The 27,133-nt window shown below is 42.2% G+C and overlaps 4 protein-coding genes across 8 annotated transcripts; 1 reads left to right on the forward strand and 3 right to left on the reverse strand.

Moving 5' to 3' along the window:
• Positions 1 to 1,544: 1,544 nt before the first annotated feature.
• pkdccb (protein kinase domain containing, cytoplasmic b) lies at positions 1,545 to 6,263 on the reverse strand. Its single transcript, XM_028989865.1, has 7 exons — positions 5,716 to 6,263; positions 5,031 to 5,147; positions 4,115 to 4,386; positions 3,707 to 3,786; positions 3,482 to 3,589; positions 2,548 to 2,724; positions 1,545 to 2,166 (listed from the first exon to the last, which is right to left on the reverse strand). Exons 1-7 carry the CDS (start codon positions 6,178 to 6,180, stop codon positions 2,060 to 2,062), a joined length of 1,326 nt encoding a protein of 441 aa, XP_028845698.1. The 5' UTR covers positions 6,181 to 6,263; the 3' UTR covers positions 1,545 to 2,059.
• Positions 6,264 to 9,170: 2,907 nt separating this feature from the next.
• On the forward strand, positions 9,171 to 21,477 carry disp2 (dispatched RND transporter family member 2). Of its 2 annotated transcripts, XM_028993436.1 has the most exons (8): positions 9,171 to 9,491; positions 14,347 to 14,763; positions 14,856 to 14,885; positions 15,719 to 15,842; positions 15,940 to 16,067; positions 16,433 to 16,542; positions 16,632 to 16,729; positions 16,835 to 21,477. In XM_028993436.1, exons 1-8 carry the CDS (start codon positions 9,397 to 9,399, stop codon positions 20,333 to 20,335), a joined length of 4,503 nt encoding a protein of 1,500 aa, XP_028849269.1. In that variant the 5' UTR covers positions 9,171 to 9,396; the 3' UTR covers positions 20,336 to 21,477. The 2 variants fall into 2 exon arrangements, with proteins under 2 accessions (XP_028849269.1, XP_028849276.1); XM_028993443.1 differs by lacking the exons at positions 9,171 to 9,491; positions 14,347 to 14,763; positions 14,856 to 14,885 and adding an exon at positions 14,924 to 15,645.
• Positions 21,244 to 23,706, reverse strand: rpusd2 (RNA pseudouridine synthase domain containing 2). 2 transcript variants are annotated; one of them, XM_028993461.1, is made up of 4 exons: positions 23,541 to 23,706; positions 22,976 to 23,448; positions 22,485 to 22,781; positions 21,244 to 22,406 (listed from the first exon to the last, which is right to left on the reverse strand). In XM_028993461.1, exons 2-4 carry the CDS (start codon positions 23,435 to 23,437, stop codon positions 21,633 to 21,635), a joined length of 1,533 nt encoding a protein of 510 aa, XP_028849294.1. In that variant the 5' UTR covers positions 23,438 to 23,448; positions 23,541 to 23,706; the 3' UTR covers positions 21,244 to 21,632. The 2 variants fall into 2 exon arrangements, with proteins under 2 accessions (XP_028849294.1, XP_028849288.1); XM_028993455.1 differs by having other exon boundaries at positions 22,976 to 23,706.
• A 72-nt stretch (positions 23,707 to 23,778) lies between these two features.
• pcmtl (l-isoaspartyl protein carboxyl methyltransferase, like) lies at positions 23,779 to 27,083 on the reverse strand. 3 transcript variants are annotated; one of them, XM_028984161.1, is made up of 9 exons: positions 26,854 to 27,083; positions 26,473 to 26,611; positions 26,289 to 26,393; positions 26,096 to 26,127; positions 25,518 to 25,622; positions 25,261 to 25,381; positions 24,999 to 25,084; positions 24,450 to 24,619; positions 23,779 to 24,198 (listed from the first exon to the last, which is right to left on the reverse strand). In XM_028984161.1, exons 2-9 carry the CDS (start codon positions 26,591 to 26,593, stop codon positions 24,159 to 24,161), a joined length of 780 nt encoding a protein of 259 aa, XP_028839994.1. In that variant the 5' UTR covers positions 26,594 to 26,611; positions 26,854 to 27,083; the 3' UTR covers positions 23,779 to 24,158. The 3 variants fall into 3 exon arrangements, with proteins under 3 accessions (XP_028839994.1, XP_028840015.1, XP_028840004.1); XM_028984182.1 differs by having other exon boundaries at positions 23,779 to 24,235; XM_028984171.1 differs by having other exon boundaries at positions 26,845 to 27,083.
• Positions 27,084 to 27,133: the final 50 nt, after the last annotated feature.

A 27,133-nucleotide genomic window follows, 5' to 3' on the forward strand; every position in this document is an offset into this window, starting at 1 on the left:
TCATCTGTTCCTTCAAAGAATGGTCAAAACTGCCACCAATGCCCCACTGACGCATTCCCTCGTCATCTGCTGACGGCCTCCTCTTTATGGCATATCATTTCCAGATGAAGGCCATGAATAAAAATGATGGAAACAACTCGAGTGAAACTGGAAACTAAAGAAACACACCACAGTGGGGGAGAGAGGGAAGAGAGGGAGGGAGAACGCAAGAGATGGAGGGGGAAGTAATAACAATCTCTTTCAAATATGGTAAGAGTGCCACTGCTGTCAGTTTACCACGGAAACAGAGAGACTCTGTGTGGGTGAAAGTTTTGGGGGAGGGGATTATGGGTAGATGGCAGTATTATCTTTGGGTAAGAAGTCAGAAAACAACCCCTGTGAAATAGAAGTTGCAAGTCCTGCATCCAGAGGGGGAGGCAGTGTGAGCGTCTTGGGGGAAGAAAACATAAAAAGAGGTTTCTGTTCAGGTTTTTTTTATGAATGTGTAACACTACTAAACTAAACTGTATGAGATAAATAAGATAGACACAAAAATGTCCATAAACATTGCTATAAATCCATACACAAACCTGCCAGAAACAAAGATCAGTTTATTTTTCACATATAGATCTTTTGTGGAGACACATTTGACTGCTGCTGCACGGCCCCAATGAGGCCTCAGTTCCAGGACGTTGATGAATGCCTTTCAAATTCTGCTACTGGAACACACAGCAAAACTCATGGCCAGGATCTCCTGCCTGAGATCAGAGCCAAGACAAACGTACACCACGCCAGACATTTCAGCCGGGAGGTGAATTTAGAAACTGCTTGTGTAGTCTAACAGCAATCCGTATTGGGGCAGTCATACATATTGAACCAATGCATAGAAAACCAATGTAATTTGTAATGCCGCCTCATCATGACAGTGCCTCAACCGAAAAAGTCACCTGGAGGGCTGTGAGTCCAGTTTCTGTTAAAATGGACCCCAGCCCTAGCCTGGAGACTGTAGGTTCATTATCTGATATGTCCTGCAGGCCATTCCAGTTTCCCCTGTTGTCAGTCAGTGAGGGGTCACCCAACAGGTATTATCAGTGAGCTAAGAGCTGGACACTGTGAGGGTGTTTACATGAAACAAAGAGTTCTCATTCAGACCTTGGGGTCTCCTGGGCCTACCTCTGGGCCTGGCCTTATCTCTGCATATCTACAGCACGACGCAGTGAATGGGAATTCCCTTAACTGGGCAGATGGGACTCCTATTCATGTGCTAACAGGAAATTTACCCTAATTGTTCTTAATGCTCTTAAAACATTATGCAAAACCTGAGCCTAGACTCCATTATAAAGGAGCCTTCAAATAGGCATTTACATGTAATAATTAAGCTGTAATGACCCCTGCGTGTGATTATTTGCATACATTTGAGTTTTTTTTTTGTTGTAAAATCTACACGCTGGGTATGTGCCCGATGATGGAATTGTTACACATGTAGGCTGAAGTTATTTGAGGCTCTCATGGAAGGAAATATTGCTCCTGATGTGTAAATTGTAATGTAAATATTTGAAACATAATAATTTATAACATAAACCATTTATTACAAAGAAAAATTATTTTACAATGTCAACTTATGACCATAAAAAATCTGATTCACAGAATCATCCACAGCAGTGAGCCACTGTCTTCACCCACAGGGTGAAAGTACACAAATTTCACAAAAGTTTTCATCAGCGAAATGAACATCAAAGTCATTTTTGTCTAAGAGCTTTTTCACCTTCTTTGTCTTCAACTCTCCCTCCTTGCAGGCAAAGTGAGTGCAAGGACGTGACACTGGAGGCTGAGCCACTCATGCAAACCCAACACAAAAGGAAAATAAAGAGAAGGAGAAACCGAACAGGCTGCCATCTTCTGAGAAGTAATTACATTTGAAGGGAAATCCCTTTAAATGTGTCCTGGCAGCACTCAGGCACTGGCAGTCAGATCAAACAGGGCCTGGATGAAATCTCTATAAATACATCACCTTCATTTTCCTTAGACAACTCCGTGCCCCCTCCACCCAGCCCCCAGACACGCCCCGAGCCTCCATCACTCATAACGCCTGTACGAGTGAGGCTTTCATCTTTCGCACATACACCACAGAATTCACATCTGGAACAAGATGACTGAAGCTGCTTTGGAATGAGGCGAGGAGACGTCCTATGGGGGAGGACAGAGGGAGAGAGATGTCTCTGTTATTTAAGATGAATATGAATATGAATATGAAAAGCACATTAAAACAGAAACACAAACTTTAGGAAGATATATTCTATGCAAGTGCATTCGATTTTTCAAAGGATAATCAATAAGAACATAAAAAACTAAATCAATACTCAACTAATACAAAGAGAAATGAAGACTGAACCACTAGTGAAACTTAAATGAAAGATGTAGCAGGCAATAAACAATGCTGCTAAATAGATTACATATTTTGAGTTGTATAGCAAATTTTAAGCAACACTTATGCATTCTATAAATCAATTTACAGAAAATAAAGATCAATTTATAAGAAATAATTTTGGCACTAGTCTCAGTGCTTACCTGTCCACGTTCTCTGATCTTGAACAGTAAAGCTGCTGCACTGTGGCTGGGATCTGCAAATATCAGCGGCCTCCGTGACACTGTGCACCGAAAGCACACAGCCCTGATGGCTGTACGATGGCCAGCACCTGTAGTTCACGCTTCCCACACTGCTCACGCCGCGCACAGCCACGTAATCTGCTCAGTAAAGCAAGGGGCAAATGCAGGGAGAGAAAAAAAAAATCTGTAGAGCTGTTCAGAGCAGAGTGGCCACAATGCAAAAAGCCAGAACATCTGTAAAACATTAGCACGTGAATGGGAACATGTAAACACATATGTGACTTTGTGTATACACACACCCACAGAACCGCAAGCATACGCGTACACTGTCAGACCTCCATCTGCATGAGCAACCCACCGAGTTTCTGTGAATGGGTTTGCATTCGTTGCTCTTGGTAGCCATGTGTGCAGGCACAGTAACCGAGAACCAAGCAGCCCAGCAAAAACACTGAGCAGTGACACAAAGAGGCTGAAGTCGAGGGATTTGTTCCCCACACATCTGTCTGCCCCAAAAGTCTAAGGCACTAATGTCCATGTTCAGCCACACTTCAAGTCATTTTCCAAAGCTGAACTTGGCCAGAGAGTAATTTATAGATGTCAAAGTTAAGGTCATCCTCTGGAAAGGTCTGACAGTGTCTTGTCTATTCTTGAAGTTGGGTTAGGTTACTACTTTCAAGGTTTTACAAGTGTTAACACATCTGCAGAGCAATGCTTTAAAAAAACATATATACACACACACTCACACAATCTCTACATTCTATATATGTCAAATTCTATATATTCTCAAATAACAACATGATGCACCGTTATTCGAAGTGTACTTTAAAGAGCATTTATTTCTATATTTAAGTTAAACTTCAGTAAAAGTAAGCAACTTCAGCCCACAAAACCTTACCTCTGATAACAAGGGGAGGCAAGTTCTCAAGGTGATGTCCTGACTTGAAGATATGGAGGATTTCCTCAAAGGCCTCCAATGTGCTGGCAATGCCTTTTTTTAGTTCACCTAAAAAGTTAGTTGTACCAGTTAAAGAAAAAACATTTGACATTCACAGTCTCCAAAAAGCAAACCTATGTATTTATGATCATTATGACCAACAACTGGGTTACTGGGGTTTTATACCTGTTGAATTCATGATCTCTTTGACCAGAGGCTGCAACATGGGTGGTGCTTGATGAGGAAGTAGGTACATGAAGAAATACCTGTATATGGTTGGAAACAGTAGAAGCTTGAACCACTGTTACAAGATACTCCACCCAAACCACAACCACATATCACATGCATGTTCGAACCACAGGACAAGCAATAAATCCACCCAACACGCAATTACACACACACACACACACACACACACACACACACACACACACACACACACACACGTCTGATACACATCAGTCGACAACAGCACTTGCAGTTAATCCAGCAAAGACAGACATAAATCACACGGAAATGTCACAGCACAGTCCACACCAGAAGCTTGTAAAACAGCCTGTTAAATAAAACACAGGAGAATGGTTTTCACATCACCTGTAGGCATTGTAGAGATTCCTCATTTCATTCATGCCCTCACAGATTCTTTGCTCTGAGCAGTGGAAGCTGAAATTCCTAAGCGGGAATTGGAGCATGCAGTCTGAATCAGACTGGCAAGTGGGCTCCTTGACGTTGGCGTCATCCAGGTCTGTCAGCTTCAGCTCCCCATCGACCAACACAAACTGTCTGGACTGGAAATCCAGCAGGGCCACCGAGCCCAGAGGAGACTGTGATAGGTAGTGGAGGAGCCTAACCAGGCCCAGACAGACCTGAGAGAAAAAGGCTACAGTCAGAAACAGTTCCATTGCTTATCATTTCTAGAACTGGAGAATTTCCTCAGAAATAAATGGATTCTGGATAAGATCTGAAGTCAACACACACACACACACACACACATACATACATACATACATATATATATATATATATATATATATATAGAGAGAGAGAGAGAGAGTGCGCATAGTGCTTGCAACAAACGTGAAGAAGTCAGTGATGCCAGCCAACCTCTTGGCAGAAGGTGACTGTACCACACAGGGAAGCATATCGGTGGTGTTAGGTAACCCCCTCAAAGCATTCAGCTCTAAACAGTTGCTGTGACAGAGCTGAAACTATACACCCATGTGATTTTTCCTCATTCACATAACACAGCGATTAGCAAAGGATCACTTTCCACTAAACAGAGATAGATATATCAGATGGATAGAGTTGAGGCCCACTCATCTGTCTCTGACCATTTTTTGACCTGCACTGGGAGACAGAAGGCCAGGACTTAATCTTCTCCGGCCCAGGAATGTTACCCCCATCCCCCCACAGCAGGTACTCCCCATGGGAGGCTGTGGTGGTGGGGGGCTGCCCTGATTAACACTCTTGGGAAAAGGACAGGAGGAGGGGGACGCAGGAGGGCTCTTACCCGAAAGCGTTCCTCCCAGGGACTCTGCAGGAGCTGGATCATCTCCAGCGGGGTTCCCTGCTCCAGAATGGCAGTGATTCCTCTCCCCGTCCTTCCGTCCTGACAGTGACCTTTGAGCTGGGGATGTCAAAAAAGCTGCTGTTACTCAAATTAAAAGAACCTCACACAGTCATGCTTTAAAAATGACCTTTAAAATGCAAAATAATGTAGCATGATATATCAAAATAAAAGCTCCTACTGGAAAGAAATTGAATTATTTAATTTACATTAATATTGAGTGGCACTATTATTTAACATTTTCACAATTCACACATTTTTCAGCAATTGATAAAAAAGAATAAAGTAAAACAAATGTGTGTGTGTAAGTTCACAGACATACACAACTTTGTGAAAGTGGATTTTTTTATGTTTTTGTTTAATAAGTAAGAGACATATGAATGTCTATCGATTACTGAACTCACTGCTAACTTTACTGAGGTTTAAAATGTAGTGTGTATCTGTGCCACAAAGGCTCCTGTTAGAATAATTTGCCAAATCGAGTTTAGCTAAGTGAAATTAAATAGACTGATCTAGAAATACTTGCTCCACAGAGGTTCATTGTGTCCCTCTGTGGCACTGGATTTAGGAGCAAAACTCAATTTGTAATCCTAGCTTTTCCATCCTGGCTGTGTTCTGGGCGTCATACCTTTATGATGTTTGGATGCTGCAGCCTCTGAAGCAAGATTATTTCTTTCTTTAGCTTGAAAGACACCAGCTGGTGACAGCCCATGGGATCGTGGAACTGCTCAAGACACTGTCGCATGTCAGAGCCCCGGTGGTTGACGGACTTCAGCGCGACTGACGGTCCTGGCGGTAAAAGCGCTTGCACCACGGTCTTCGTGTAACCCGAACCGAGAAGAGCCGCGATCTGCATGCGAGCAAGCTGACTGCACGCGACCGCGTCCACGTCCGATCCCGCGGACGTCCCTGATAACGTGTCCCCGTCCTTCGTGGGGTAAAAGGGCAGGATCTCCTGCTGCCTCGCGCGCAGCTCCTCCAGTAAAGTCTTCTTTGCGTCTTCCGAGCGCCAGTTCCTCGTGGAAAACGCCACAACAAGAACTACAAAGGCGAAAAGTGCTACGGCGCAGAGAGGGCTTCTGGTCGAGGACATGTTGTAAGGTACAGGAGTCACCAGAAGCCCGTGCTGTCAACACGATCCGCCTCTGTCTGCGGCCAGGTTTCTTATCTCACGCAGAGCGCCTGCGACCGCCCATTCGAGCGGGAACGCCCCCCGGGGGCGTGTCCAGCGAGGTCAGCGGTCGGTGTTGTCGTTTCATCCGTCACGAGGTCCTGCCTGAATCAGACCTTTCATTATATCCATTACACATTTGAAATGAATACTGATTTTACATCATTTTTCTGCAAAAAAAAAGGATACTTTAAAACACCAATCCTTTTTATACAAAACAAGTGACAGTCTGAGCACTTGTACATCTCAGATTATAGTTGATCATGTAAATGTTTAGCTAGTGAAGATGATTCTTCACCCTATACGTGTATAGGATGTATTTTCTAACCCCGTCTGAGGTGCTGAGCACTCTGGAGTTTTTTTGTTATCTATGTACTTGGCCACATTCATCTTTTGATTGCAACCAGTCGTCCTGTCCCTGCAGCTGCAAAACACCCCCACAGCATGATGCTGTCACCACCATGCTTTACTGTTGGGACTATATTGGACAGGTGATAAGCAGTGCCTGGTTTTCCACACATATACCACTTAGAATTAAGGCCAAAAAGTTATATCTTGGTCTCATCAGTGGCACCTCAGGATTCAAACCGGAAACCTTCTGATTACGGGGCCGCTGCCTTAACTGCTAGGCTACCACAGTCCCAAAGATGCATGACGAGGATGGGATTTGAACCTACGCGTGAAGTGCACAATGGCTTAGCAGTCTATCACCTTAACTACTCGGCCACCTTATCATAGTTTATATATCAAATAATCAAAAAAGCCCAGAAATGGAAACCTACTCTGATGTGCACTGCATTTATTTGTTCTCTGCAGAGGAAACTAGCATTCGGGATGTCTCAGAAATTCTGTAACAAGCATAATGTGTATGAAATGGGCCACTTTTATAGAGGCTCTACAGAGACATTAGTATTATTGAAGCGAATGAAGGTAACACTCCTCACCTCCCTCTCCTATTTATTTTGCCCTGCCAGTGCTAATTTGAGAACATCTACCTGTAAGCCTAATGATTAGGAAAGGAGCATGAGGCTTTGAAGGCAGTAAGACCCACCAGCTGTCATTCTCAAAGTGTGCCTTTAGTGACCCCTGTCGGCGGAATTTCATCAAGAAAACGGCTTCAGGAAATTGGGCAGTGCTATCCGAATGACTTTATATAAGATCATTTTCATTCTCACATACTGATGTACTTTACATACTTCAGAGAGCTGATAGCAGGCAGTGATTCAATGAAAAACGCAGTGGTTTTGCAAGTAAGAACGGTTTACGGCCATGCCACCCTGAAAACGTCTGATCTCGGAAGCTAAGCAAGTTAAGGCCTGGTTAGCACTGGGATGGCAAGCCGCACGGGAATACAAATGCTCAGTGTTACTGGCTCTCAAAAGTTAATGAAAGCACATTCATTGTAAGATGCTGTGGATAAAAGTACTGCAACAAATTTGAACTCAGCACCATCCAACCTTTTAAAATAATTTTAAGATTGATCCTCTAGAAAAAAAAAAAAAAACATCTGCACATGTTTGAATTCCATTGTTTCCTGAACTTTGCTGTCTGGTGAATTGTTGACAATAAATGGTTGTTCTGGTCAGACTGATACAAACATTTTTTAATAATCTATTTTGTTTCTAAAAGAACAAATTGAATAGGATTATGATAAAATGGCATCAGCTGGCCTCTCTCCTTCTTCATATGAAAGTGTGTCATATTTTTGTTTTGCTTATTTAAAATATTCTGTTTGTGAGATGTTGCTGATTCAAGTCTTGTAATTGTTTTGCGTGTGTTTTTTGTTAAAGTAAAATGAATCATCAGCAGTCATTGATTTAAGTGGTAATATCTAATTTATAATATTGATAAAAAACCTTGTTAAAATCATGCATGTGGTCTTTCCTTCAAACTTACTGTATGCAAATGCTCTTATGAATTTCTAACAAGAGAATATTGACCCCAGGGTGCTTTTAAAATTAGCGGCAGAAAATATCTACAAAGTGAAAGTCAGGATATGAATAATATTTTTTCATTTAACAGAGACAAAATTATACACAATACAAAATATCATAAAGGTTGATCAAGATATTGTCTGCTTGTGTGTGAAAGATGTGACAATAAATAAGTAAGTATATATCTATATAAAATACAGAAACTTGCCAGATAAATTTAAAGCAAGACAGTGACTTTATAATTACAAAGAAAATAACACATACTTTCAGTACAGTTTACTACAATCTAGTAATCAAACTCTCCCACCATCCTCAACCAGTTAATCCATATCCGGGTCATGGGTGCCAGAGACATTTTACATTTTTGGCATTTAGCAGGCACCCTTATCCAGAGTGACTTTCTATTAGTAGTTACAGGGACAGTCCCTCTGTAGCAAGTCAGGGTTAAGTGTCTTGCTCAGGGATCGTGTGGTGTTATTTGTGTTGCACCAGGGTGAACGTTGACTTGTTTCACTAGGTAATGTATATATTGAATGTGTAGATAGTATGACAACACAAACTTCAGGCGTCTGTCGCACTCTAGTGGCAAAAAGTAGTATTTAAAAAAATCTATTTAATTCTATTTAATTAAGGGATTTAAAGAATAAATTCATATATATGAATGAAACAAATAAATAATGTTTTAAAAGAGATAATTGAATTCCTTGCATTTTTCCATGTAGAGCAGTGAGTGAACCATTTTTAACGTATCTATTTAACAACTATGCACTGAGATGCTTAAGCAGACGAATGAAGCGTAATGCTTGTAAAATATTTATATATATAAAAAAATCGAAACATCATATTAATTATATAAATTTAAAAAATGCAATTTAATGTCATTTAAGATATGCAGGATGTGCCAACGCATAACACATACATGCGCGTTTGTTATTCTAGGTAGTAATATGCAGTATAAGCGCCGCTTCTGTCCTCCTCGTTTCAACTCCCCGTCAACTTCACCATCACGCTGCGCTGGCCAATCGCTGCCGAGCTGCTGGAGGCGCAGACGTCCGCTGGCGGTGGAGGATTCAGGCGACGTCGCCTCGCTTCCCGATTTTACACCCCAGCTGTATTACCCTGAAAATCCGCCCCTGCGGGACCTGCAGGAGGCGGCGGATTGTTGTTTTCTCTCCTCTGATTTCCCGAGGCAGGCGGCGGCGACATGGATGCGGTGTCCGTATCTGGGGAGAACAGCGACGCTGAAATAATGGACCCGACAAAACAGGACAGAAGACCTGTGCAAGAATCATTTCCGAGGTACCCTGCGCTCCTGCGTTCATGTTCGGGCTCCTTGAACCGCATTAAAGGGCTTTGTTAATGAAAAGCGTGCAGCGGTTTACCAGCAGCGCGTGTGTCTATGTATGTGTATATAAATATATACATTATTAGGGGGTATTATGGGTAAGAACGGTCATATCGTTCAGAACGGTCAGACATCACCTGTCACTCAACTCCCAGTCAAGCAAGCACGATCTGAAGTCAGATACGCTCTGCAAAAATGTAAAAGATTGTAAACGATGCCAGATTTCCCTGAAATTTGATTTATTATGCAATTGTCATAAGAATGATCATGCTGGGTTTAAAAAATATAATAAAATAATAAAATATATTAAGGTGTATGAGTGTATACATAAAACAGAATAATTTTTTTATGGTTTTTAAAATTTGCATTACCTTACATGACATTAAACAGAAAACATTTTTAATAATTTAAAACATGCAGTGTGTGGATGTGTTCAGAGCTCAGTCAGTCGGATCAGGGCATTAATGGCCAAGCTTGGCTTGAATCATCGCTTCTCTCAACTAATGATGACCCGAAGGAGAGATGCTCTGCTGTACCGTATTTTGATGCTGTGACTCAGATCTTCATGATACCCGCATTGTTGAAGTACGTATTTATAAGCCCTGTTAATTTCAGATTACTCATTCATAGTCCAAATTATACCAAATGATATCAATGTTATAAATTGGATGTTCGGTGTCATGATCACATGTTGAATTTGAAATAAGATGCTGTTCTACATTTTGATATATGTCCCCTTATAGTGATTCCCATAGTGATTTTGTAGACCCACAGCAAGTTTGTCACGATAGATCCGTACTGAAACAGTGTATCTGTATTTTGCCTCCGTTTTCGAGGGGTTATTTTTAGAAGATGGCAGCCAGCTCTGTTTGGGAGTGTGCCAGGCATGCTCTTATGGGACCTGCATCATGCTAATTGCAACAGCACACAACACAGAATTTGCAGTCGTGTTTCCTTCCACTTTCACCGGCTCTCCATTATGCAGTGGGAATCAAGGCAGTGCAACAGAAAGATATCAAAAACAAATTAGCATTATAAAGGCAGTACATGCAGGCTGAGTGAGTGCAGCTAATTACTAATTGTATAATACAGTTATTGAAAATGAAAGCATTACAATGAGTTGAGTCCTGTTGATGGTACCATGGGGTGGAAAAGGGCCATATGACCACTGAGTTTGAGGAGCACACTGCACTTTGCACTCAGTTATGTGCCATGTGGCTGCTCTTAGTGCACGTTGTGACTGTAAAAACAGCAAGTTTGTGAGCATGTGAATTATTTCTGATTTATTCAAAGATGCAAAGATGTGTAATGTGTGCAGGCAAAATATTTGCATATTTTCTCATACAATTGAATTATTATGAAATATTAGACTCATATCTTATTCGTCTTCCTGTGGAGGACACATCAACAGTTAACCGGAGCATCTATTTCTATATTTTCAGGACCACTTCACTCTTTAATTGTGGCCTGACAGAGATAAAGTGCAGGAGAGTCCATTAGAAAAAAAAAAAATAGAGATTTTTTAGAAATTATCTCTTGTAAAGATACCTTACTTTCAGATTAATAAAATGATTCCAAAGGTCAGTTATGTTTGTAGATTTCACATGTTTTTCAGACAGCATTTTTCTCAAATGAAGGAGAACACAGAATCTCGCCTACAGTGTTCTGTGACTCACATTCTCATCATGACTTTATAGTGGTTCTGCTTACAAAGGGGTTCTCCTTGCTAATGTGCTTGCAAACACAGGACATTCATGCAAGGGCCTTTTATTTACTAATCAAAGGTTTTCATTCACTCAAATGGAGCCTGCAATTTTAAAACAGGTTGGGGGCACTGGGACCCCAACTGCAATGAACAAGCATAGGGGGAGCGGGGGGCGGGTTGAGAACCCCTGATTTTAAGCAACACACATCGAACAAGAGCAAGTTCTCGTGAAACTCATTGTGTGACTGGCTAAAAGTGGCTGTAATTCTGCACCATAGACTTCAGATATAGTATTAGGGGACAACTAAGACTATATAAAAGCAAAAACTAATTTCATAATATGGGACTTTTAAGACTAGAGCCCCTGGCTCTATAACCCTTGTGTTTGTCCGTTTCTGCTATGTAGAGGGAAGATGAGGTGACAAGATCAGGTCAGACCAGCTTCCCGCTGTGTTTCTGTCTCTTGTAGTTTGGGGAAGATATGCATCACTGCAAGTGACAGAGAATGTGAACACAATGGATGCAGAACAATTCATAAATATATCCATTCTCCATAATGGATTAACTGCCCTACAAACAACACCATTAAATATCCAGTCCTGGCCCTGAAAATTCCACAATCCACATACACTACTCACAATAAGTTAGGGATATTGTTAATTACATGAGTGCTTTTCATATTTGCTCTGAATTTTCATGAAATAAGTAAAAGTTCCCTTTGATATGACTAATAATGTATGAGAAGAAACAAAGTTTAGTTTAATGTTTATTAATGTCCTTAGACAATAACAGGGATTGCAGGGAATGTCAGTAGCAGGTGTTTCCACCATTTGCCGCAATGACAGAGTGGTGATGCCTGCCCAGACTGTTGCACCTCTTACACCAAAGCAAACCCTGGGGACCATGTTGACTTCAGTGTATTGCTCACCTCGCGTTCTCCAGCAATGCTGACACGACACTCATCAGTGAACAGGACGGTTGACCACTGCTGTGTTGTCCAGGTCACATGGTGTTGTGCCCACTGCAAACATTCACGGTGGTGTCTTGGTGTCAGTGGAGTCACCTGCAACGGTCATCTGGCATTCAAGGCAAAGTGGTGGAGTCGGTTGCAAATGGCTTGCTGGAAACCCTGAGTGCATAGGTCCTTAGGTACTTGTCTTCATTGCAGTCTGTCACTCGTAGGACTCCACTCCTGTGTCTGTCATGAACTCTGCCAGTAGTTCTGTGTCTTGATGCAAGTCTGCTGATGACACACCAAGTTCACGAGCAACATCTGACTGCCTGCCACTGACCCGAAGCTGCTCGTTCGTTAAGTGAAGTTGTTTGTTCATGGCTGTTTGAATGATGAACTTGGAATAACTTACTGACAATACCAGCTTTTTATACCCACAGAATGTTGAAATTGATGCCACATTAAGAAAGATTGTCTCTTGTATTGGTATCGGCCCCAATATAAGGAACACATGTACACAATGAGACCATTATATGGAAAACACAAAATGGTCTATTACCCCAATACAATTGCCTCCCTAAGTGAAGAAAACACTATGCGTGACATCCACTATATATATATATCCACTATATCCACAGTCTCTCACAATATCCCTAAACTATTGTGAGTAGTATATATACTGCCCTCAGTCAGACTAAAATGTTTTTTTTATTCCATTGTCATATTAAGGGGTTACAGTCACATTCTTAAGCCCTGTTATAATAACCCATGAGGTTTTAAATACATTTTTATTGAACTAAATGTCTCTCTTCAAATTCACCATGTCAGTCGTGAGGGAAAAGGCTACAAAAACTCACATTTCTTGAGTTTAATAATAGGAAATAATATGAAATGTTGTTCTTTTACTAGGCATCAATTTGACATGGAAATAGCATACAGGCTTCATGTCTGATATAGATGCTCATTCAAAGAGAAAAATCTTATGTAATAAAATAAATTAAATAAGCACTTAATGTGATATGTGAACTACAGTTGTGCCTTATATGCCACATCTTAAAGTACTGATTAAGTGATGTTTCCCCATTATGTTTCCCACTGAGTAATTAAGATGGTTAAAAATGGTTGAACATTCTCAGGCCAGTTGAAAATAGTGAATGGGATCTATAATCAGGTTGTTTGCAGCCAGAAGCCACACAGGCTCACCAGCTGTTGTTCTGACATGCCTGCTGCCCACAGCCAGCACAGCTTGTGATAAATGTCACAGGGTGGCACAGCACACATGGCTGCCACCTCACAGTTGGAAGCCTTAGAACACCAGACTGCAGTGGCTTGTTGTTTTGGAAATGTTCCCGTTATTCTGATCTGAGATGAGATTCATAAATACATGTTGAGTGGCTATTGGGAAGGAAAGGCTTGTAGAAACCAAGACATGTACCGTATAGTCATGTACGGCATTATTTTGCTCCTGGTGTGTTGGAGAGGATGAGACTGGGATTTTATTAATAAATGAATAAATAAATGTATATTCAATTAAGTGGACAAAATGAACCATTTCAGGAACCAAAGTCTATTAGGGTTCCCAGCTGCTTATTTGGAAAAGTTAGTTATTTAAAAAGAGTACTTGACATGGCCTTGTGCAAGCCTTTGTTTGCACACTTTATCACCTTGGTAATGGAGTCAGCCAGCTTCACTACGTCTGTGGAAAAACAAAGGCGGCAGTAAGTTAAGCTCTGAGCTGTCCACATGGCAAACAGCTTGTGTTATGCAAGTACTGTCATACATGTGTTCTGAACATTTTATTTAGATAATAAATTATATATTCTTGTCTAATGACATGCTAAATAACCGCTCAACTTTACATGTGATTACACATTTTAGAAAATGAACCAACATGTCAGAGCCGTCTTACTGCCAAGCCTCCTTTGGTAATATCATTACCTGTTTGCAGGGGTCTACTATATGCTAACAGGACTAGAAAATGGAAACAATTTTTTTAGCACCGAGATGAAATTACCTCACCCTCATGTCAGCATGTGATTTCTGACTCCTGTTTAATTACGATCAATACTGGTCTGTTATTCTTGCCTTTGGTCATCATGTAAATGCCAACAGTTCAACTGTTTATATGTCCTGTTTATATGTCCTATTACAGTGAGATACCAGAGGTTTCACTCTGCCCACCCGACTGCCAAGGTGATGACACCCAGACAGTGCTGATTTCTTCTGATGAACACCAGCCTGACAGCCTTAGTGTCTCCAAGCCATTGTCCTCTCAGCGAATCTATCACCAGGTGTCTCAAACTGGTTCAGAGGTCTCCCTTCAGCTGAAGAGATGCCACTGCTGTGGGCGTCACCAGGCACTCATATCCAACGCCTGTCAAGACACACATGGCATGACCGCCCCCACTAACCAAGACTGTTCATCTGAACCAGGCGCGGCGAAGACAATCCACAGCTTCAGCCCCACACACAAGACTTCCTGTCACAACACTGTGCAATGCCATTGGCTGCAAGGCTCATGTGATAAAGGAAGCCTCACCCAGGTTCAGCATCATGTAGTGACTGTCAGGTAAATGGATATTTACTTTATGATGCTCAATCAGTTAGAAAAAGTTCAAAACCACAAATAATCAGTAACATGTGATACTGTCTTTCTCTTAGGAATGACGGATTCTGCAGGATTCCAAGCAGGTCTGTGAATAAGGAATTCAAGTAAATATCAAATATTCAAGGTCATAGGGCAGGGGTGACCAAGAGTTTTTAAATGAGAGCCAAATATAGAAAAATATATGAATGGTTGGACCACCCTCTAGAGGTGAGGGCTTTGTGTCATCCATTTACAGCATTTATCATTTACAGCATTTATCAGACGCCCTTATCCAGGCTTTGTGTCATCCATAGCGGTAATATGCCCCCTCGATATAATCGCGTCATTCCGATGAATAAATATATGAATTATCTTGCATTAATAACTTTTTAATTTTTTTTTAAATTACATTAGCCAGCTAAATATTAGCTTATTCATTTATCTGGTAATGTTACCCACCCCCCAGGCGAATACTTGGTATTACCCAACCCCACTTTTTAGAGGGGCATTTGCATGATTTTAGAGCTGTCTGTTTTTTAAGGTGACTAAGTATTTGTCACGTGATGGGCTTCCTACATGTCTGATAGCACTTGTAGATTTTTTCACAAAACGGGCATTCTGGCATTTATGAGTACAATACAAGTACAATACAGTTGAGAACAAACTTTATGTGTGGGCCATTTTTCATATTTTTAGAATTAGTTGCGGGCCAATTAAAAATGGATCAAGGACCGCAGATGGCCTGCGGACCGTAGTTTTTTACACACCCGAGTCATCGGGAATCAGATCGAATTTCAACCTCTGTACCCCAGCCTATGGCACTGCCTTTGGCACGTGATTGGTCTGTTATTCACATGATGAATGGTAAGCTTATTTTGTATTTTCATTTCATTGCTTACCTTTGTGCCTCATCTGAATTCATCTTTATGTGTGACAGTTACACCCAGGTCATAGTGGACTATCCTGTTGCAGTGCTCCTTACATTTTCAGTGCTTCTGCTAAGCTGCTCCCTTGCTGGGCTATTGATGGGATCCCTACCTGATTTCTCAGACCCTCTGATGGTGCATTTCTCTGATATTGACTATAACTATTGACTGTAAATGTTCTAAAAAGTTAGTCGTTTTTTCATAGTTGACTACTTCCATAATTTTAATGCAGGGATTTGAACCTCGTGGAACAGATATTGGAATTAGGCTCAAAGCTTGGACCAAGTTGCAGCAGAACACTGGACCTGGAAAATTTCTCTCTTCCTTGCCACATCCTCATCAAGACACATCATCTGGGAGGTACTTCTCTATGAAGGCTTCTCAAACAGACACAATCCTGTGAAAGATTTGATGTCTTGTGAAGGGCATTAAATGAAGGACCTTTTAATTGTTACGATTCCAGAAACATGTAATAACACACCAGAATTAGTAATGTATTTGGCACTCATCTTTTAAACAATAGCACCTGATGGGACATATGCATGAATCACCAAGTTACTTTTATGGTCTAATAAGCTATTTATATACAAAATGAAAATCCTCACTAGAAATGACAGAATAGAAACTATTTAAATTTTTATAAATATCTTATCACAGATACCAAGAGTGTAAACAGTGCCTTCAAATAGCTGGTGTTGGAATTTGTGCCATTGATGTAACTACAGGGACAACAATAAAGAGGACACAATAGAATTCCAAGAATTCTCAAGGCAACGTCTTAAGAGAATGCTGGACCAGAGATCTGCTCACCACAAGTTTTTTTGTGAACCTCCAGGTACCCTGAATCCTGCACAGACAAACAACAGCTACAGTAACAGTATGCATCAGTGTACTGACCAACATTCAAAATCTGTGATCTTACAGGAGGGAAATATGCCAAGCTGGTCTTCCGATCTGGGAACTCTGCAAGCCTTTGGAGCCTGAAGGCTATCTACTCCATGTGTGAGATGGAACAGAGCTGGGTAAGCCTGTGTTCAATCTGTGTTGGTTTGTTGTCATACTGTGAATGTTGTTGAGGCTCAGTCAATACAGAATTCAGAAGTTCAACAACCTTTACTGTTTTGCAGATTCGCTCACAAGCTCACTTCCAAGAGCTCTGCAAAAGTGTTAAGCTGGACGTTGATACCCCATCATCCAAGGGAGAATGCTGTCCAAGTTGGTCTCTTGGAAACTACCTGGTTTTCCTTAACAATGTCTCTTCTTGCTTCAGCTTGACCCAACAGCAGGTCTCTGAGACGCTGAGCTTGCTGAGGCACTGTGCGCCGTACTACCATGATGGACGCTTGGTCCCTTCTTGTGCAGAAAGAGGCCAGTTTGGCCAGTGTGCAACTGTTCCTACCAGGTGTAAGCACTCAGGTGCCATCTATCAGATTCTCAATTTCCTGGTGGACAAGGATTTCCTTGGGCCTCAAACTGTGGAATATCAGGTCCCTTCCCTGAAGTACAGTCTAATGTTTTTACCAGTTGAAAGAGGAGCTTCTTTGATGGAGATTTACCTAAATCACCTAGAGGGTCATGAACTTACATACAAAAACACCACAATAACTGGAATGGATTTGGGCATCAAGCAGAAACTCTTTAAGTATTACTTGGCTCGGGATTCTGTCTATCCAGTCCTGGCAGTTGTTGTTCTACTCTCCGCAATGGCTCTTTATCACAGGTCCTTTTTCCTGCTCACAGTATCATTTTTAGCAGTCACATGTTCCCTTTTGACATCTTACTTTTTTTATAGAGTGGCATTTCAACTAAAGTTCTTTCCATTTCTCAACCTCACAGCAGTTTTGGTCCTGTTTGGCAGCTGTGCAAACTACACTTTCACTTTTTTTGACTCCTGGGCCTTCCATTTATCCTATAGCCCTCCTGCTTCAGTGGAGAGTAGAATGAGCCGTGTCATGCAGGAAATTGGCTGTTTGATTCTGACATCAGGCTTGACTTCCAGCGCCACCTTTTTTGCAGGCTATGTTAGTAGCATCACCGCCATCAGGTGCTTTGCAGTATTCATGGGGACAGCGTCCCTCGTGAACACTGTTTTCGCTTTTGTGTGGCTCCCGTGCTCTCTGGTTTTGCTCGAGCGTTATATCATAGCAGATCCAACCTCCGCAAGTGACCACAGGTGGAAGCCGTGCTGCTCAAAAAACATCGAAGGATTTTGGGATACTACCTCAAGAAAACGCTGCCTGTTTAACATTGCGCAAAAAATCAGAGGGTTAAAACGGGGGCTGTCTGACACATCCAATATACTTTTCCTTAAAATACTCCCTTGTGGAGTAGTCAAGTTCCGTTATATCTGGATTTGCTGGTTTGCAGTGTTTGCAGCAGGAGGCACATATATATCTTGTGTGGGACCAGGCATGAAGCTACCCAGCTCAGACAGCCAGGATACTCAGCTCTTCCGCTCCAGCCACCCTTTTGAACGATACGATTCTGAATATCGGCACCAGTTCATGTTTGAAAGGAAAAAACGAGGAGAAGACAAGCCCTATACCATCACTATAGTTTGGGGTATCATCCCCACAGATAGTGGTGATCACTTTGACCCCAAAAGTGAAGGTAATTTAGTCCTGGACCCAGATTTCAACATGAGTAGCCCAGATGCACAAGTATGGTTGAGAGATCTGTGTGCGAAAATTCAAAATCAGAGTTTCTACTCTCAGTCTTCACTAACCCATGAAGCAAAAGAAGACAATGCATGCTTTGTAGAACAGCTTGTTCACTGGGTGTCCATTCGGCACTGTTCAGAAAATGAAGATTCCTTTCTTTTCTGCTGTAATAACATTCCTTTCCCTTACCCGTCTGAGGTTTTTGAGCATTGTATAAAAATGATGACAATAGAACAACATCTTGGTGGCATTTTACCGAATGAAGGAGGCTTACGCTTTGACTCACAGGGGCGAATTAGTGCCTTTATTGTGGAATTTAGCTCCTCACACCTGTACAGCTTCAACTTCAGTCAAACCACATATTTCTACAATGAAATCCAGGCCTGGTTTCAGAAGGAAATGTCTGGAGCGCCACCAGGTCTACATAAAGGTTGGTTTGTGAGCCAACTGACACTGTACGACTTACAGGACTGTCTGAGTTCTGAGACATTAGAAATTGCAGGGTTTTCCATAGTCCTCACCTTTGCCATGCTCCTTTTGACCACTTGGAACATCCCTCTCAGCATATATGGCACTGCAGCTGTGGGTGGAAGTGTCTTTGTCACTGTCGGCCTCCTGGTACTGCTTGAGTGGCAGCTGAATGGCATTGAGGCATTGCTTATTTCAGCAGCTGCTGGCCTGTCAGTTGACTTTGCAGCAAATTACTGCATTTCGTACAGCCTGGCTCCTCACACGGACAGACTTGGGAGAGTAGCACACTCTCTTAAGAGGATGGGTTGTCCTGTGGCCACAGGGGCTGGGGCTTATTTTTGTGTGGGCGTTCTCATGCTGCCAGCCACTGCACTACTGTTCAGGAAAGTTGGCATTTTCTTACTGTTAGTCAAATGTGTGGCATGCGGCTTTGCCACGTTCTTCTTCCAGTCACTGTGTTGCTTCTTTGGCCCTCAAAAGAACTGTGGAAGAATATTTTTACCATGCACCACAGAAAAAACTGCAGAGAGCGTCCTGTCTTCCTGCTCAGCAGCCGAACCCGGATCCTCCAATCCCTCAGCCAATGGTGCATTCGGATGCAGCTCCAGACCGGGAGATCAGAGAAACTTCAACAAAGAGGCTGGAGGCGGATTTCTGTGCCCACATCAGCAACACCAGAGACCAAGAGCAACAGGGGATGGTCGAGAGCCTGAACAATATGAACTGCAACCCCTTGCTTGTCAGCTGAGCGACAGCTTTGAAAACAGCACCTGCACCAGCAAGCTGTCCAACAGACCATCCGTGCTTTCAGATGACATTCAGTTTTACGGCCATAGCCCGCGGACGGACTACGACCTGGTCAGCATGGAGGATGACGGTGAAGACACGCCTAGTGGACAGCTCAGGCACTGTAACCCGCCACCAGCCCTTCAGACCTCCTCACCTTACAAGGAAAATGCTCTATATTCTAAAATGATTCCACCTGATGATCTGGTCAAGGATAAAATTTTGTGCAAGAAATGTAGGAGCCAGTCTGGTGCAAATAAGAATTGTAATCCGTCAATATCCTCAACTAGTACGGAAGACATAGCTGTTGGCCAAATCACATCGGCTGCCAGAGGTCAGAGGTTGCTCTTGATGGATGAGGCGAGCAGAGGTACTTTGGAACAGCATCCTCACAAACGCCTGCTTTCCTGTCAGTCTCAGAGCTCTCTGGAGGGGCCAGAGGACTCCAATGAGACTTGCCTGAGTGACATTGAGTCTGGCTCCATAAATCCACAGACCACAGGATTTGATATCGACGGAGATTTGCAGCCTGGTCACCTAAATGGCAAAAGGGACACTTTGCGCCTTTCTCTGAGGGGGAATGTTTATGACACAGCATCATTAGGTGGTGGCAGAGGAAGGACAAGCCAGAGTGACCTGCCAGTTATCTTGCCAAATAGTAAACCCGATTTGCCTGATGTTTGGATAAAAAGAGGCGGCAATGGAAGCTAATTGGGAATTTTTCTCTGGCTCAACGTGTTTTAGCATGATGCCCCAGTGCACTTGAATTCTGTTCTGAGTGTGTGGGTGAGTCGTTTTTAATATCCACTTGATGACATCAAATACACAGGATGGAAAACAGGAGAGCATACATTCATGACGGAAATGGTTGTTTCCAAATGCTGTATTGTCATATGTGGCTGTTTTAAATGTGAAATGTAAATAAATAGACTTGATTTTCCAGTCCAATCAAAATCTATTTTAAGTAAGTGCTTCCTCATTTGAGTCTGCCTTTGTATCTCACTGGTTTTGTCACAAATTTACAACAAAACAATTATGCCTTGTAAATGTGTAAGTGATGTTAAATATTTACAAGTGGCAAGTGGAGTCTTACTATATTTCATTAACTATTTTTTATTATGGTGCATCAATTTGCCACGAAGTGTTAAAATACAATATATATGATAAAATATGATATAAAATATGATTATTGCTATGATAGAACTATGAAAGTTGCATATAACTAAAGGATCACAATCAGTCTTGACCAATAGTCTTTTCCAGCATGACAAAGCCAGTGTAAGTAGTAAGTGGAGTACAGTGTCTGTGTATTATCATAAAATGGGATATCATTATTTGTATAACCATTGGTAGTAGTGTGTTGTGGTATATTCTACATTGAACAGAGTTGGAATGATCTGCCATTCCTTTCTTGAACCTTGTTGTTTCTGATGTGTAGAACCTATTAGTATGATTGTGCGAATTCAGTTTCACAGCAACTATGCAAAATCACTCACCATAATATTTGAACTGGATAGCTTACCAAACCAACACGAGAATATCCTGTCTAATGTGTTTTTTCCACATCAGATATACAATAGACACAATTCACTGTCAATCAATAAAGCTCTTAAAAAGTGCCAAATCTACCCCACAAGAGGATATGGTTTAATGTAAAATATCATCCACTAACTTTGTGATATCCACACCTGATTTCACAAACAGAATAATTCTACATGCCTTGAGACTGTAATGAACCTGAAACCACATAACTTGGGAGTATGTGAGAATTGACATTTAATAAGTGTAATGTTTGAAAAGTTGAGGTCAAATTGTTGAACCTTTGAAACTTTATTAAAAAAAAATAGCTTAAAGCTTGATTGTCTGGCGTCTTTAATGAGATCTGTACCTGGTAAAACTGCTTTTCAGTTCTATCAGTTATTATAATAAAAATAAATGGAATTAATATAAGTAAATCACAATCAATAAATCTTCAAAATTTTAAGGAAAATTATACAACCGCAGGACTTCAATCTTCAACCCAGTCTTCTTTGGCCCAGTTGGGCAGTGGAGTGGAGTACTCAAAGTCTGGCCCTTTGTAGCGCAAGGCATGGAGGTACATGATAAGCTCCTTCTCTGTAGGGTCTGGTCGCATAATCCTGCACTCGCTACATAAAGGATCCTTTGAATTATTTTCTGCAGTTACTTCACCAGACACACATATGCCATTTGGAGCAGGTAGCGCAGAACAGGTCAGAGTTGAGACAGGACTGTCTTTATCTTCTCCATTTTGCCCTCCATAACTGGACTGATTGTGGGTGGTTGCTGATGTTTTCTCTTTCACCTTTAATGCTCCATCAGGGCCAATAAGGGTCTCTGTACAGGTGTTACCTTTTGAAACAGAGCTTTCGTCTGATATGTCCAGAAGATACAGGCTCTCTTTTGACCTGTGCTCCTCAATAAGGGCTTCCAGGAGGTTTTCATCAGTCATACTGACCAAGCCACCTTTTGCCCTATCAGGACCCCAAGCCAGCGATCCATAAATGGGGTCGTTCAGTATTGGATGGCCTAGAAACTGCAGGTGTACGCGGATCTGGTGGGTGCGGCCAGTGACGGGCAGGCAGCGAACTGTACTGGAGTGACCATTCCAGCTCAGTCTCTGGAATACTGTGCGACAGGGCTTTCCCTTGGGGTCCACACGACAAAGCCCCACCTTGAAAGAGACCACAAGTATGGGCTCCTCACACACCACTTGGCCTTCAGGGAACTCCCCCTCCACACGACATACATACTCTTTTTCCAACTGAAACATGAAAAAAATATGAGCAAAGGCATTACAATATTAAAAGTGGCTCTTTAGTATGATCCTGACTAACCTTACCTGTCTATCTCTAACCATCTGGTCCAGCTTCTTGGACACCTCCAATGTCCGAGCAAAAAGAAGTACGCCAGAGGTGAGCCGGTCCAGGCGATGGACTGTGTGCAGACCCATCAAGCCATGATCTTTCCCCAGGATAAAGATAACAGTGTTGTGTCGAAAGCGACCACAGGGATGGACTGGCAGGGAGGCAGGCTTGTCCACCACAACCACCTCCTCATTCTCTTCCAAAACCTCCAGCGCTCGTCCAATCACAGGAGGCTCGTGGCGATGCACAGTGTTCCTCAGAAAGTCGTTGTTCTGAGTGGAAAAACAGAACATTTTGTAATGAAACAAAAAAAAAAAAAGTTCATGATAAGAGAAGATGATCCTTTATTGGTTCCACAAGTGGGAAATGCACATTGTCACGAAAGAAAGTGAAAAAACTAAATGCCAACTGTATCATATAAAAAAAAAAGTTTTGTTTTTTTTCGTTTAAGTTATGATTGCGTTACCTTCAGAGTTATGCTCAGGTCCTCTACAGGCGTCTCGTTAAGTCGGATCCGTCCCTCTTTGGCCGCCTGTTTGTAGTAATCCAGCGACTCGGCTCTAAACTCACTGCTGAAAACCTCTGAAAGGGTCTTGCCGATCCAGCGGCCCTTACAGTACGTTTTAAAATCGAAAAAGTAGGGATGCACTTTGCGCAGTCCGTTTTCAAAATAGTACGAGGTCTCGTCGAAATGCTCCTGGCTAAAGCTGACCCCCGGATTCCGCTTCTGCGGGGGAGGCACGTACCGCTCCCCGGGGCGCAGCTGCTTCCCGCCGCCCCCCCGGCGTCTCTTGCTACGTTCCTGCTTCTCCGCGTTTTCAGACTTCCGCTTCTCACCGGTCCCTCTCGCGCAGTCACCATCAGCCCTTGCTGCACTGTCCTCGGGGACCGCGTCCTGCTCGGATGTCCCACGCAGCTGCAGATCCATGACACGCGAATCTGCGATTGGCGTGCAAACGAGCTCTCGGCTTGTTGATTTAACACGAGACAGAGCGACAGAGGGAGCGGGAAGGGAACTCTCCGACACGTACCTGTCAGGCACTGCGTATCCGTGAGGTGAACTTTCTCCAGCAGAGCTGCATGAGAGCAAGCGTTTGAAAGCGGCTACAGGACAGACGTCTTTTACTGCGTTCCGCGGAGAACGTAATTTTAATCCCACTTCCAGCAGCCCACACAGGCCACTCACGTGCGCGGACATCGGCGGAGTGGGTCCTACGTCGCACAGCGTCGCGGCAAGATGACATCATCAACCGGCCACCGACACAAAACTTACATTTCTGTTATTGTTTTTATTAATAAATATGAAAGTCATATGATATCATACATTGCGGTAATTGACCATTTAAACGCCAAGGCGTTTTTTATTAATTCAATTTAAAGCACCTATTTCTTTCATCAATAAAAAAAGAAAAATAAAGAAATAAAAAGCAATGAAAAATAAACTTCTGTAATTTATAGATGCATCAAGGAAAGCAACATTTAATATCTATGAAATCTTTTTATACAGGCATTTTATTTAAAATGTTCACCCCTACGACCATCTGACACCACTGTCCTTCTAGATGAGAACAGATGCAGAGCAAAGGATGCCATGGGTTGCGAGTGTATTGCTTGGCAGCAGACTGAGACGTACAGGATCAGCCTCCTTCTCAAGGTGATGGGCTTCCAGAGCTGCAGCACCAGCGCCACCTATCAGGGGCAACCACACCGCAATCAGAGCTCACCGCTGGGGAGGCAAACACACAGCATCAGCATGTGAGATAACTGGCACGTTCACGAACACAGTGCAGCTTCCTCATGAAACACACAGGTAGAAATCAACTACCAACATGTTTTCAATTAATCTGGCTTTCTGTCAGCAATTCAGAAAATCAGAGATTCATCTGCTAAGATCTGCCATGTAATTGACAATAATCATAAGAAATACACTGCAAACAAACCTTGGCCATTGGTGATACTTGTCTGTCAGGGGGACGTAAACCACACCCATGAGGGCCTTTTTCACAAACGTTCCATCGCTCTGGCGGTCATATTGCTCCAGTACCTGACTTCCACCTTCTGGCCCCACAGGTAAAACCAGCCTCCCACCAGGCTTCAACTGCTCAAGGAGCTAAGCACAGCACACAGGGAAGAGAGAATACACTGAAACATCCATGCCTACTCCAGGACACATTTTGACAATATAAACCACATATCTATGAAAGTGTGACATTAGAGGAAACAGGCTTCCAAGCTAATGAACGTGCCTACTCCAGGACACATTTTGACAATATAAACCACATCCGTGAACACTTGACCTGCCATCTTTTAATTGCTTTTGCAGTAACATCTCCAGTCAAACACTGACAGTCATTCAAACCCATGCCATGTATAAGGTACAAGGTTGTTCTTGAAGGTATACTTTTTAATCGTTGAGATGAGAACCCCCCCCCCCCCCCCCCCAAAAAAAAAAAAAAAAAAAAACTTCAAATATCAGAAAAAACCCTTACTGATTTTGGAACTGTTGCTGCAGCGGCCCCAACATGGATGGCATCATAAGGGGCACTCTCTGGATAGCCAAAACGACCATCACCAACTAATGAAAAGGGGGGGGAAAAAACAGCCACACTGTGCTCCACACCAAAACTGTTGACATTAATGACATACAGACATCTCTCTTCTTTTAGGTTATGCACATAAGACCAGCTGCAACAGATATGGTTACAGATATGAATTTAGATTTAACATGAGAAACTGATTCAGTAGCCTCACCTACAATTTTGAGCAGGCCAGAATTAAGAAGCTCAGGGTCATCAGTCTGTATGTTTCTCACAGAGTCCTGGACCAGTTCGTCTATGTGCTCAATTCCTATCACTTTTCCAGTAGGTCCCACCTGTATGTCATTAGGTTTAACAATAAATTATTCTATTTCTTGCTATAACTAATATGTCAGGGAACATTATTTCTGAATATTTGTTGATATATCTATAATTATCTATACTACAAATATATATAATACAAATACCTACCATTCTGGCAAAACATGCAGTAAGGTAGCCACTTCCTGAGCCGACATCCAGTGCAGATGCCCCTTCTGTCAGCTTGTCACTTAACACTTCCAGTGCGTGTGCATGCTAAACAGATGAGAACACAACACATGCTGGTTACTAGTGATAGTGGGGGCACATTTATAATTTAGTTTCTTTCTTCTGGACCAAACAAACAAAATTACTGTAGCAAAACAGTAATTCACTGTCCTCAGTAAAGTTAGCAGTGAGTTCGCATATCTTTGCTGGATTTTCTCTTACTCATTAAACAAAAACCCAGAAATCTCAACATTCACAAAGTCATGTATGTCTGTGAACTTACACACAGATGTGGCTTAAATAATTAAGCCACTCGCTGCGCTTTTGACGGTATGTAACGTTTCAAAATACTCAATGCTAACTTTACTGAGGTAATTCGGTAACAGACAAGTGTAATAAGTGCACTATGATTTTACAGTACAATACAGTGCAGAAACACATTTCATTACCCAGAGGAAACAACATTGAAGTAGCAGACAAAAACACCAGACAGACACAGAAAAACCTGGCAAATAACTCACCATGTGGGGTGCACTGATGGTTGCCTTATACCCTGTATATCAAAAGTATTGTTTAAACAGTGTTTTTTTTACATGTCCCAGTAATTGTGCATATGGTTATTTAAAAATTTTACTATTATGCATTTCTTTTTTTCTTTTCTAAAAGAGCAGGGTCACAGTAGGTGACAAACAATATTTTGACCAAAAATCTCACCAATGGACTGTGGAGAGTCTGCATAAGGGTAGTCCTTAGAGTAGATCCCCCTGTCAGTGGCAAGCATTGCATTGAACACTCGATCACTTTTGATCACGCCGTGCTCTTGGAAACGAAAAGGTGCACAGTGTGAGTTGCACAGACATAAGAGGTTGTCACTAGTCTCTAAGGAGTGTCTGAGTACCTCGCAAACGACTGAGAAGTTCTGCATGTGTTTTGCCACTGGACATCCAAGCCATGGTTCTGGATAGCAGCAAACCCATAGGGACCGCCACCACTACGGCCAGTCGAAGCGCAGATTGCATCTCCTACATGGAATCCACCTGTACATGAGTTAAATAAAGAGAATCCACGAGGCAATATTTACATCACAATGCTTCGCGAGCGCGCACTGCGCATATTCTCACGTCCAAACGCCGTCCTGCGGAAACGTGCTGTTTTCGACCTGAACAGTCTGTCTGCACTTGTTTTTTAGACTGACAATACAAGGTGTGAGACATTTATTTGCGCACATAAAAGTCACGAGTAGCAATGCTGTGCGAGACACAGTTCATACCATATTTACCTCCGCGTCTCTGCCCGTCCAACATAGTAAGTGCGACATTGACCGCTGCTTTACGGCAGAAAAATTTACAGTAGTAGAGAGTCCTAAAAAAAATATTTCATATTAACACAATAAATAGTATATTTTTATAAGAAAATATTAATATTATATATTAAACGTTTTTAATTAATATTTAAATTCCAACGGCCTGCAACCACTTCCTCCTCACAGAGGCGAGGAAAGACGTACTGGCCAATAGACATTGAGTTTAGAAATGACGTCTTCGTGTAATGACCAATCA

This window comes from Denticeps clupeoides, chromosome 1, assembly GCF_900700375.1.
Source record: "Denticeps clupeoides chromosome 1, fDenClu1.1, whole genome shotgun sequence".
NCBI lineage: Eukaryota > Metazoa > Chordata > Actinopteri > Clupeiformes > Denticipitidae > Denticeps > Denticeps clupeoides.

Coding starts and splice junctions, on each gene's coding strand:
- pcmtl (XM_028984161.1), bottom strand. CDS start 26,593: ATGCAATCTGCGCTTCGACTGGCCGTAGTGGTGGCGGTCCCTATGGGT. Junction 25,382..25,517: donor CTGCATGTTTTGCCAGAATG/GTAGGTATTTGT, acceptor AATGACATACAG/GTGGGACCTACTGGAAAAGT. Junction 24,199..24,449: donor AAGTATCACCAATGGCCAAG/GTTTGTTTGCAG, acceptor TGCCCCTGATAG/GTGGCGCTGGTGCTGCAGCT.
- rpusd2 (XM_028993461.1), bottom strand. CDS start 23,437: ATGGATCTGCAGCTGCGTGGGACATCCGAGCAGGACGCGGTCCCCGAG. Junction 22,782..22,975: donor ACCTGAGCATAACTCTGAAG/GTAACGCAATCA, acceptor TTTTCCACTCAG/AACAACGACTTTCTGAGGAA. Junction 22,407..22,484: donor AGATGGTTAGAGATAGACAG/GTAAGGTTAGTC, acceptor TTCATGTTTCAG/TTGGAAAAAGAGTATGTATG.
- pkdccb (XM_028989865.1), bottom strand. CDS start 6,180: ATGTCCTCGACCAGAAGCCCTCTCTGCGCCGTAGCACTTTTCGCCTTT. Junction 5,148..5,715: donor AGCATCCAAACATCATAAAG/GTATGACGCCCA, acceptor TGACATCCCCAG/CTCAAAGGTCACTGTCAGGA. Junction 4,387..5,030: donor CCTGGGAGGAACGCTTTCGG/GTAAGAGCCCTC, acceptor TTTTTCTCTCAG/GTCTGTCTGGGCCTGGTTAG.
- disp2 (XM_028993436.1), top strand. CDS start 9,397: ATGGATGCGGTGTCCGTATCTGGGGAGAACAGCGACGCTGAAATAATG. Junction 15,843..15,939: donor ATTTCTCAGACCCTCTGATG/GTGCATTTCTCT, acceptor ATTTTAATGCAG/GGATTTGAACCTCGTGGAAC. Junction 16,543..16,631: donor GTTTTTTTGTGAACCTCCAG/GTACCCTGAATC, acceptor GTGATCTTACAG/GAGGGAAATATGCCAAGCTG.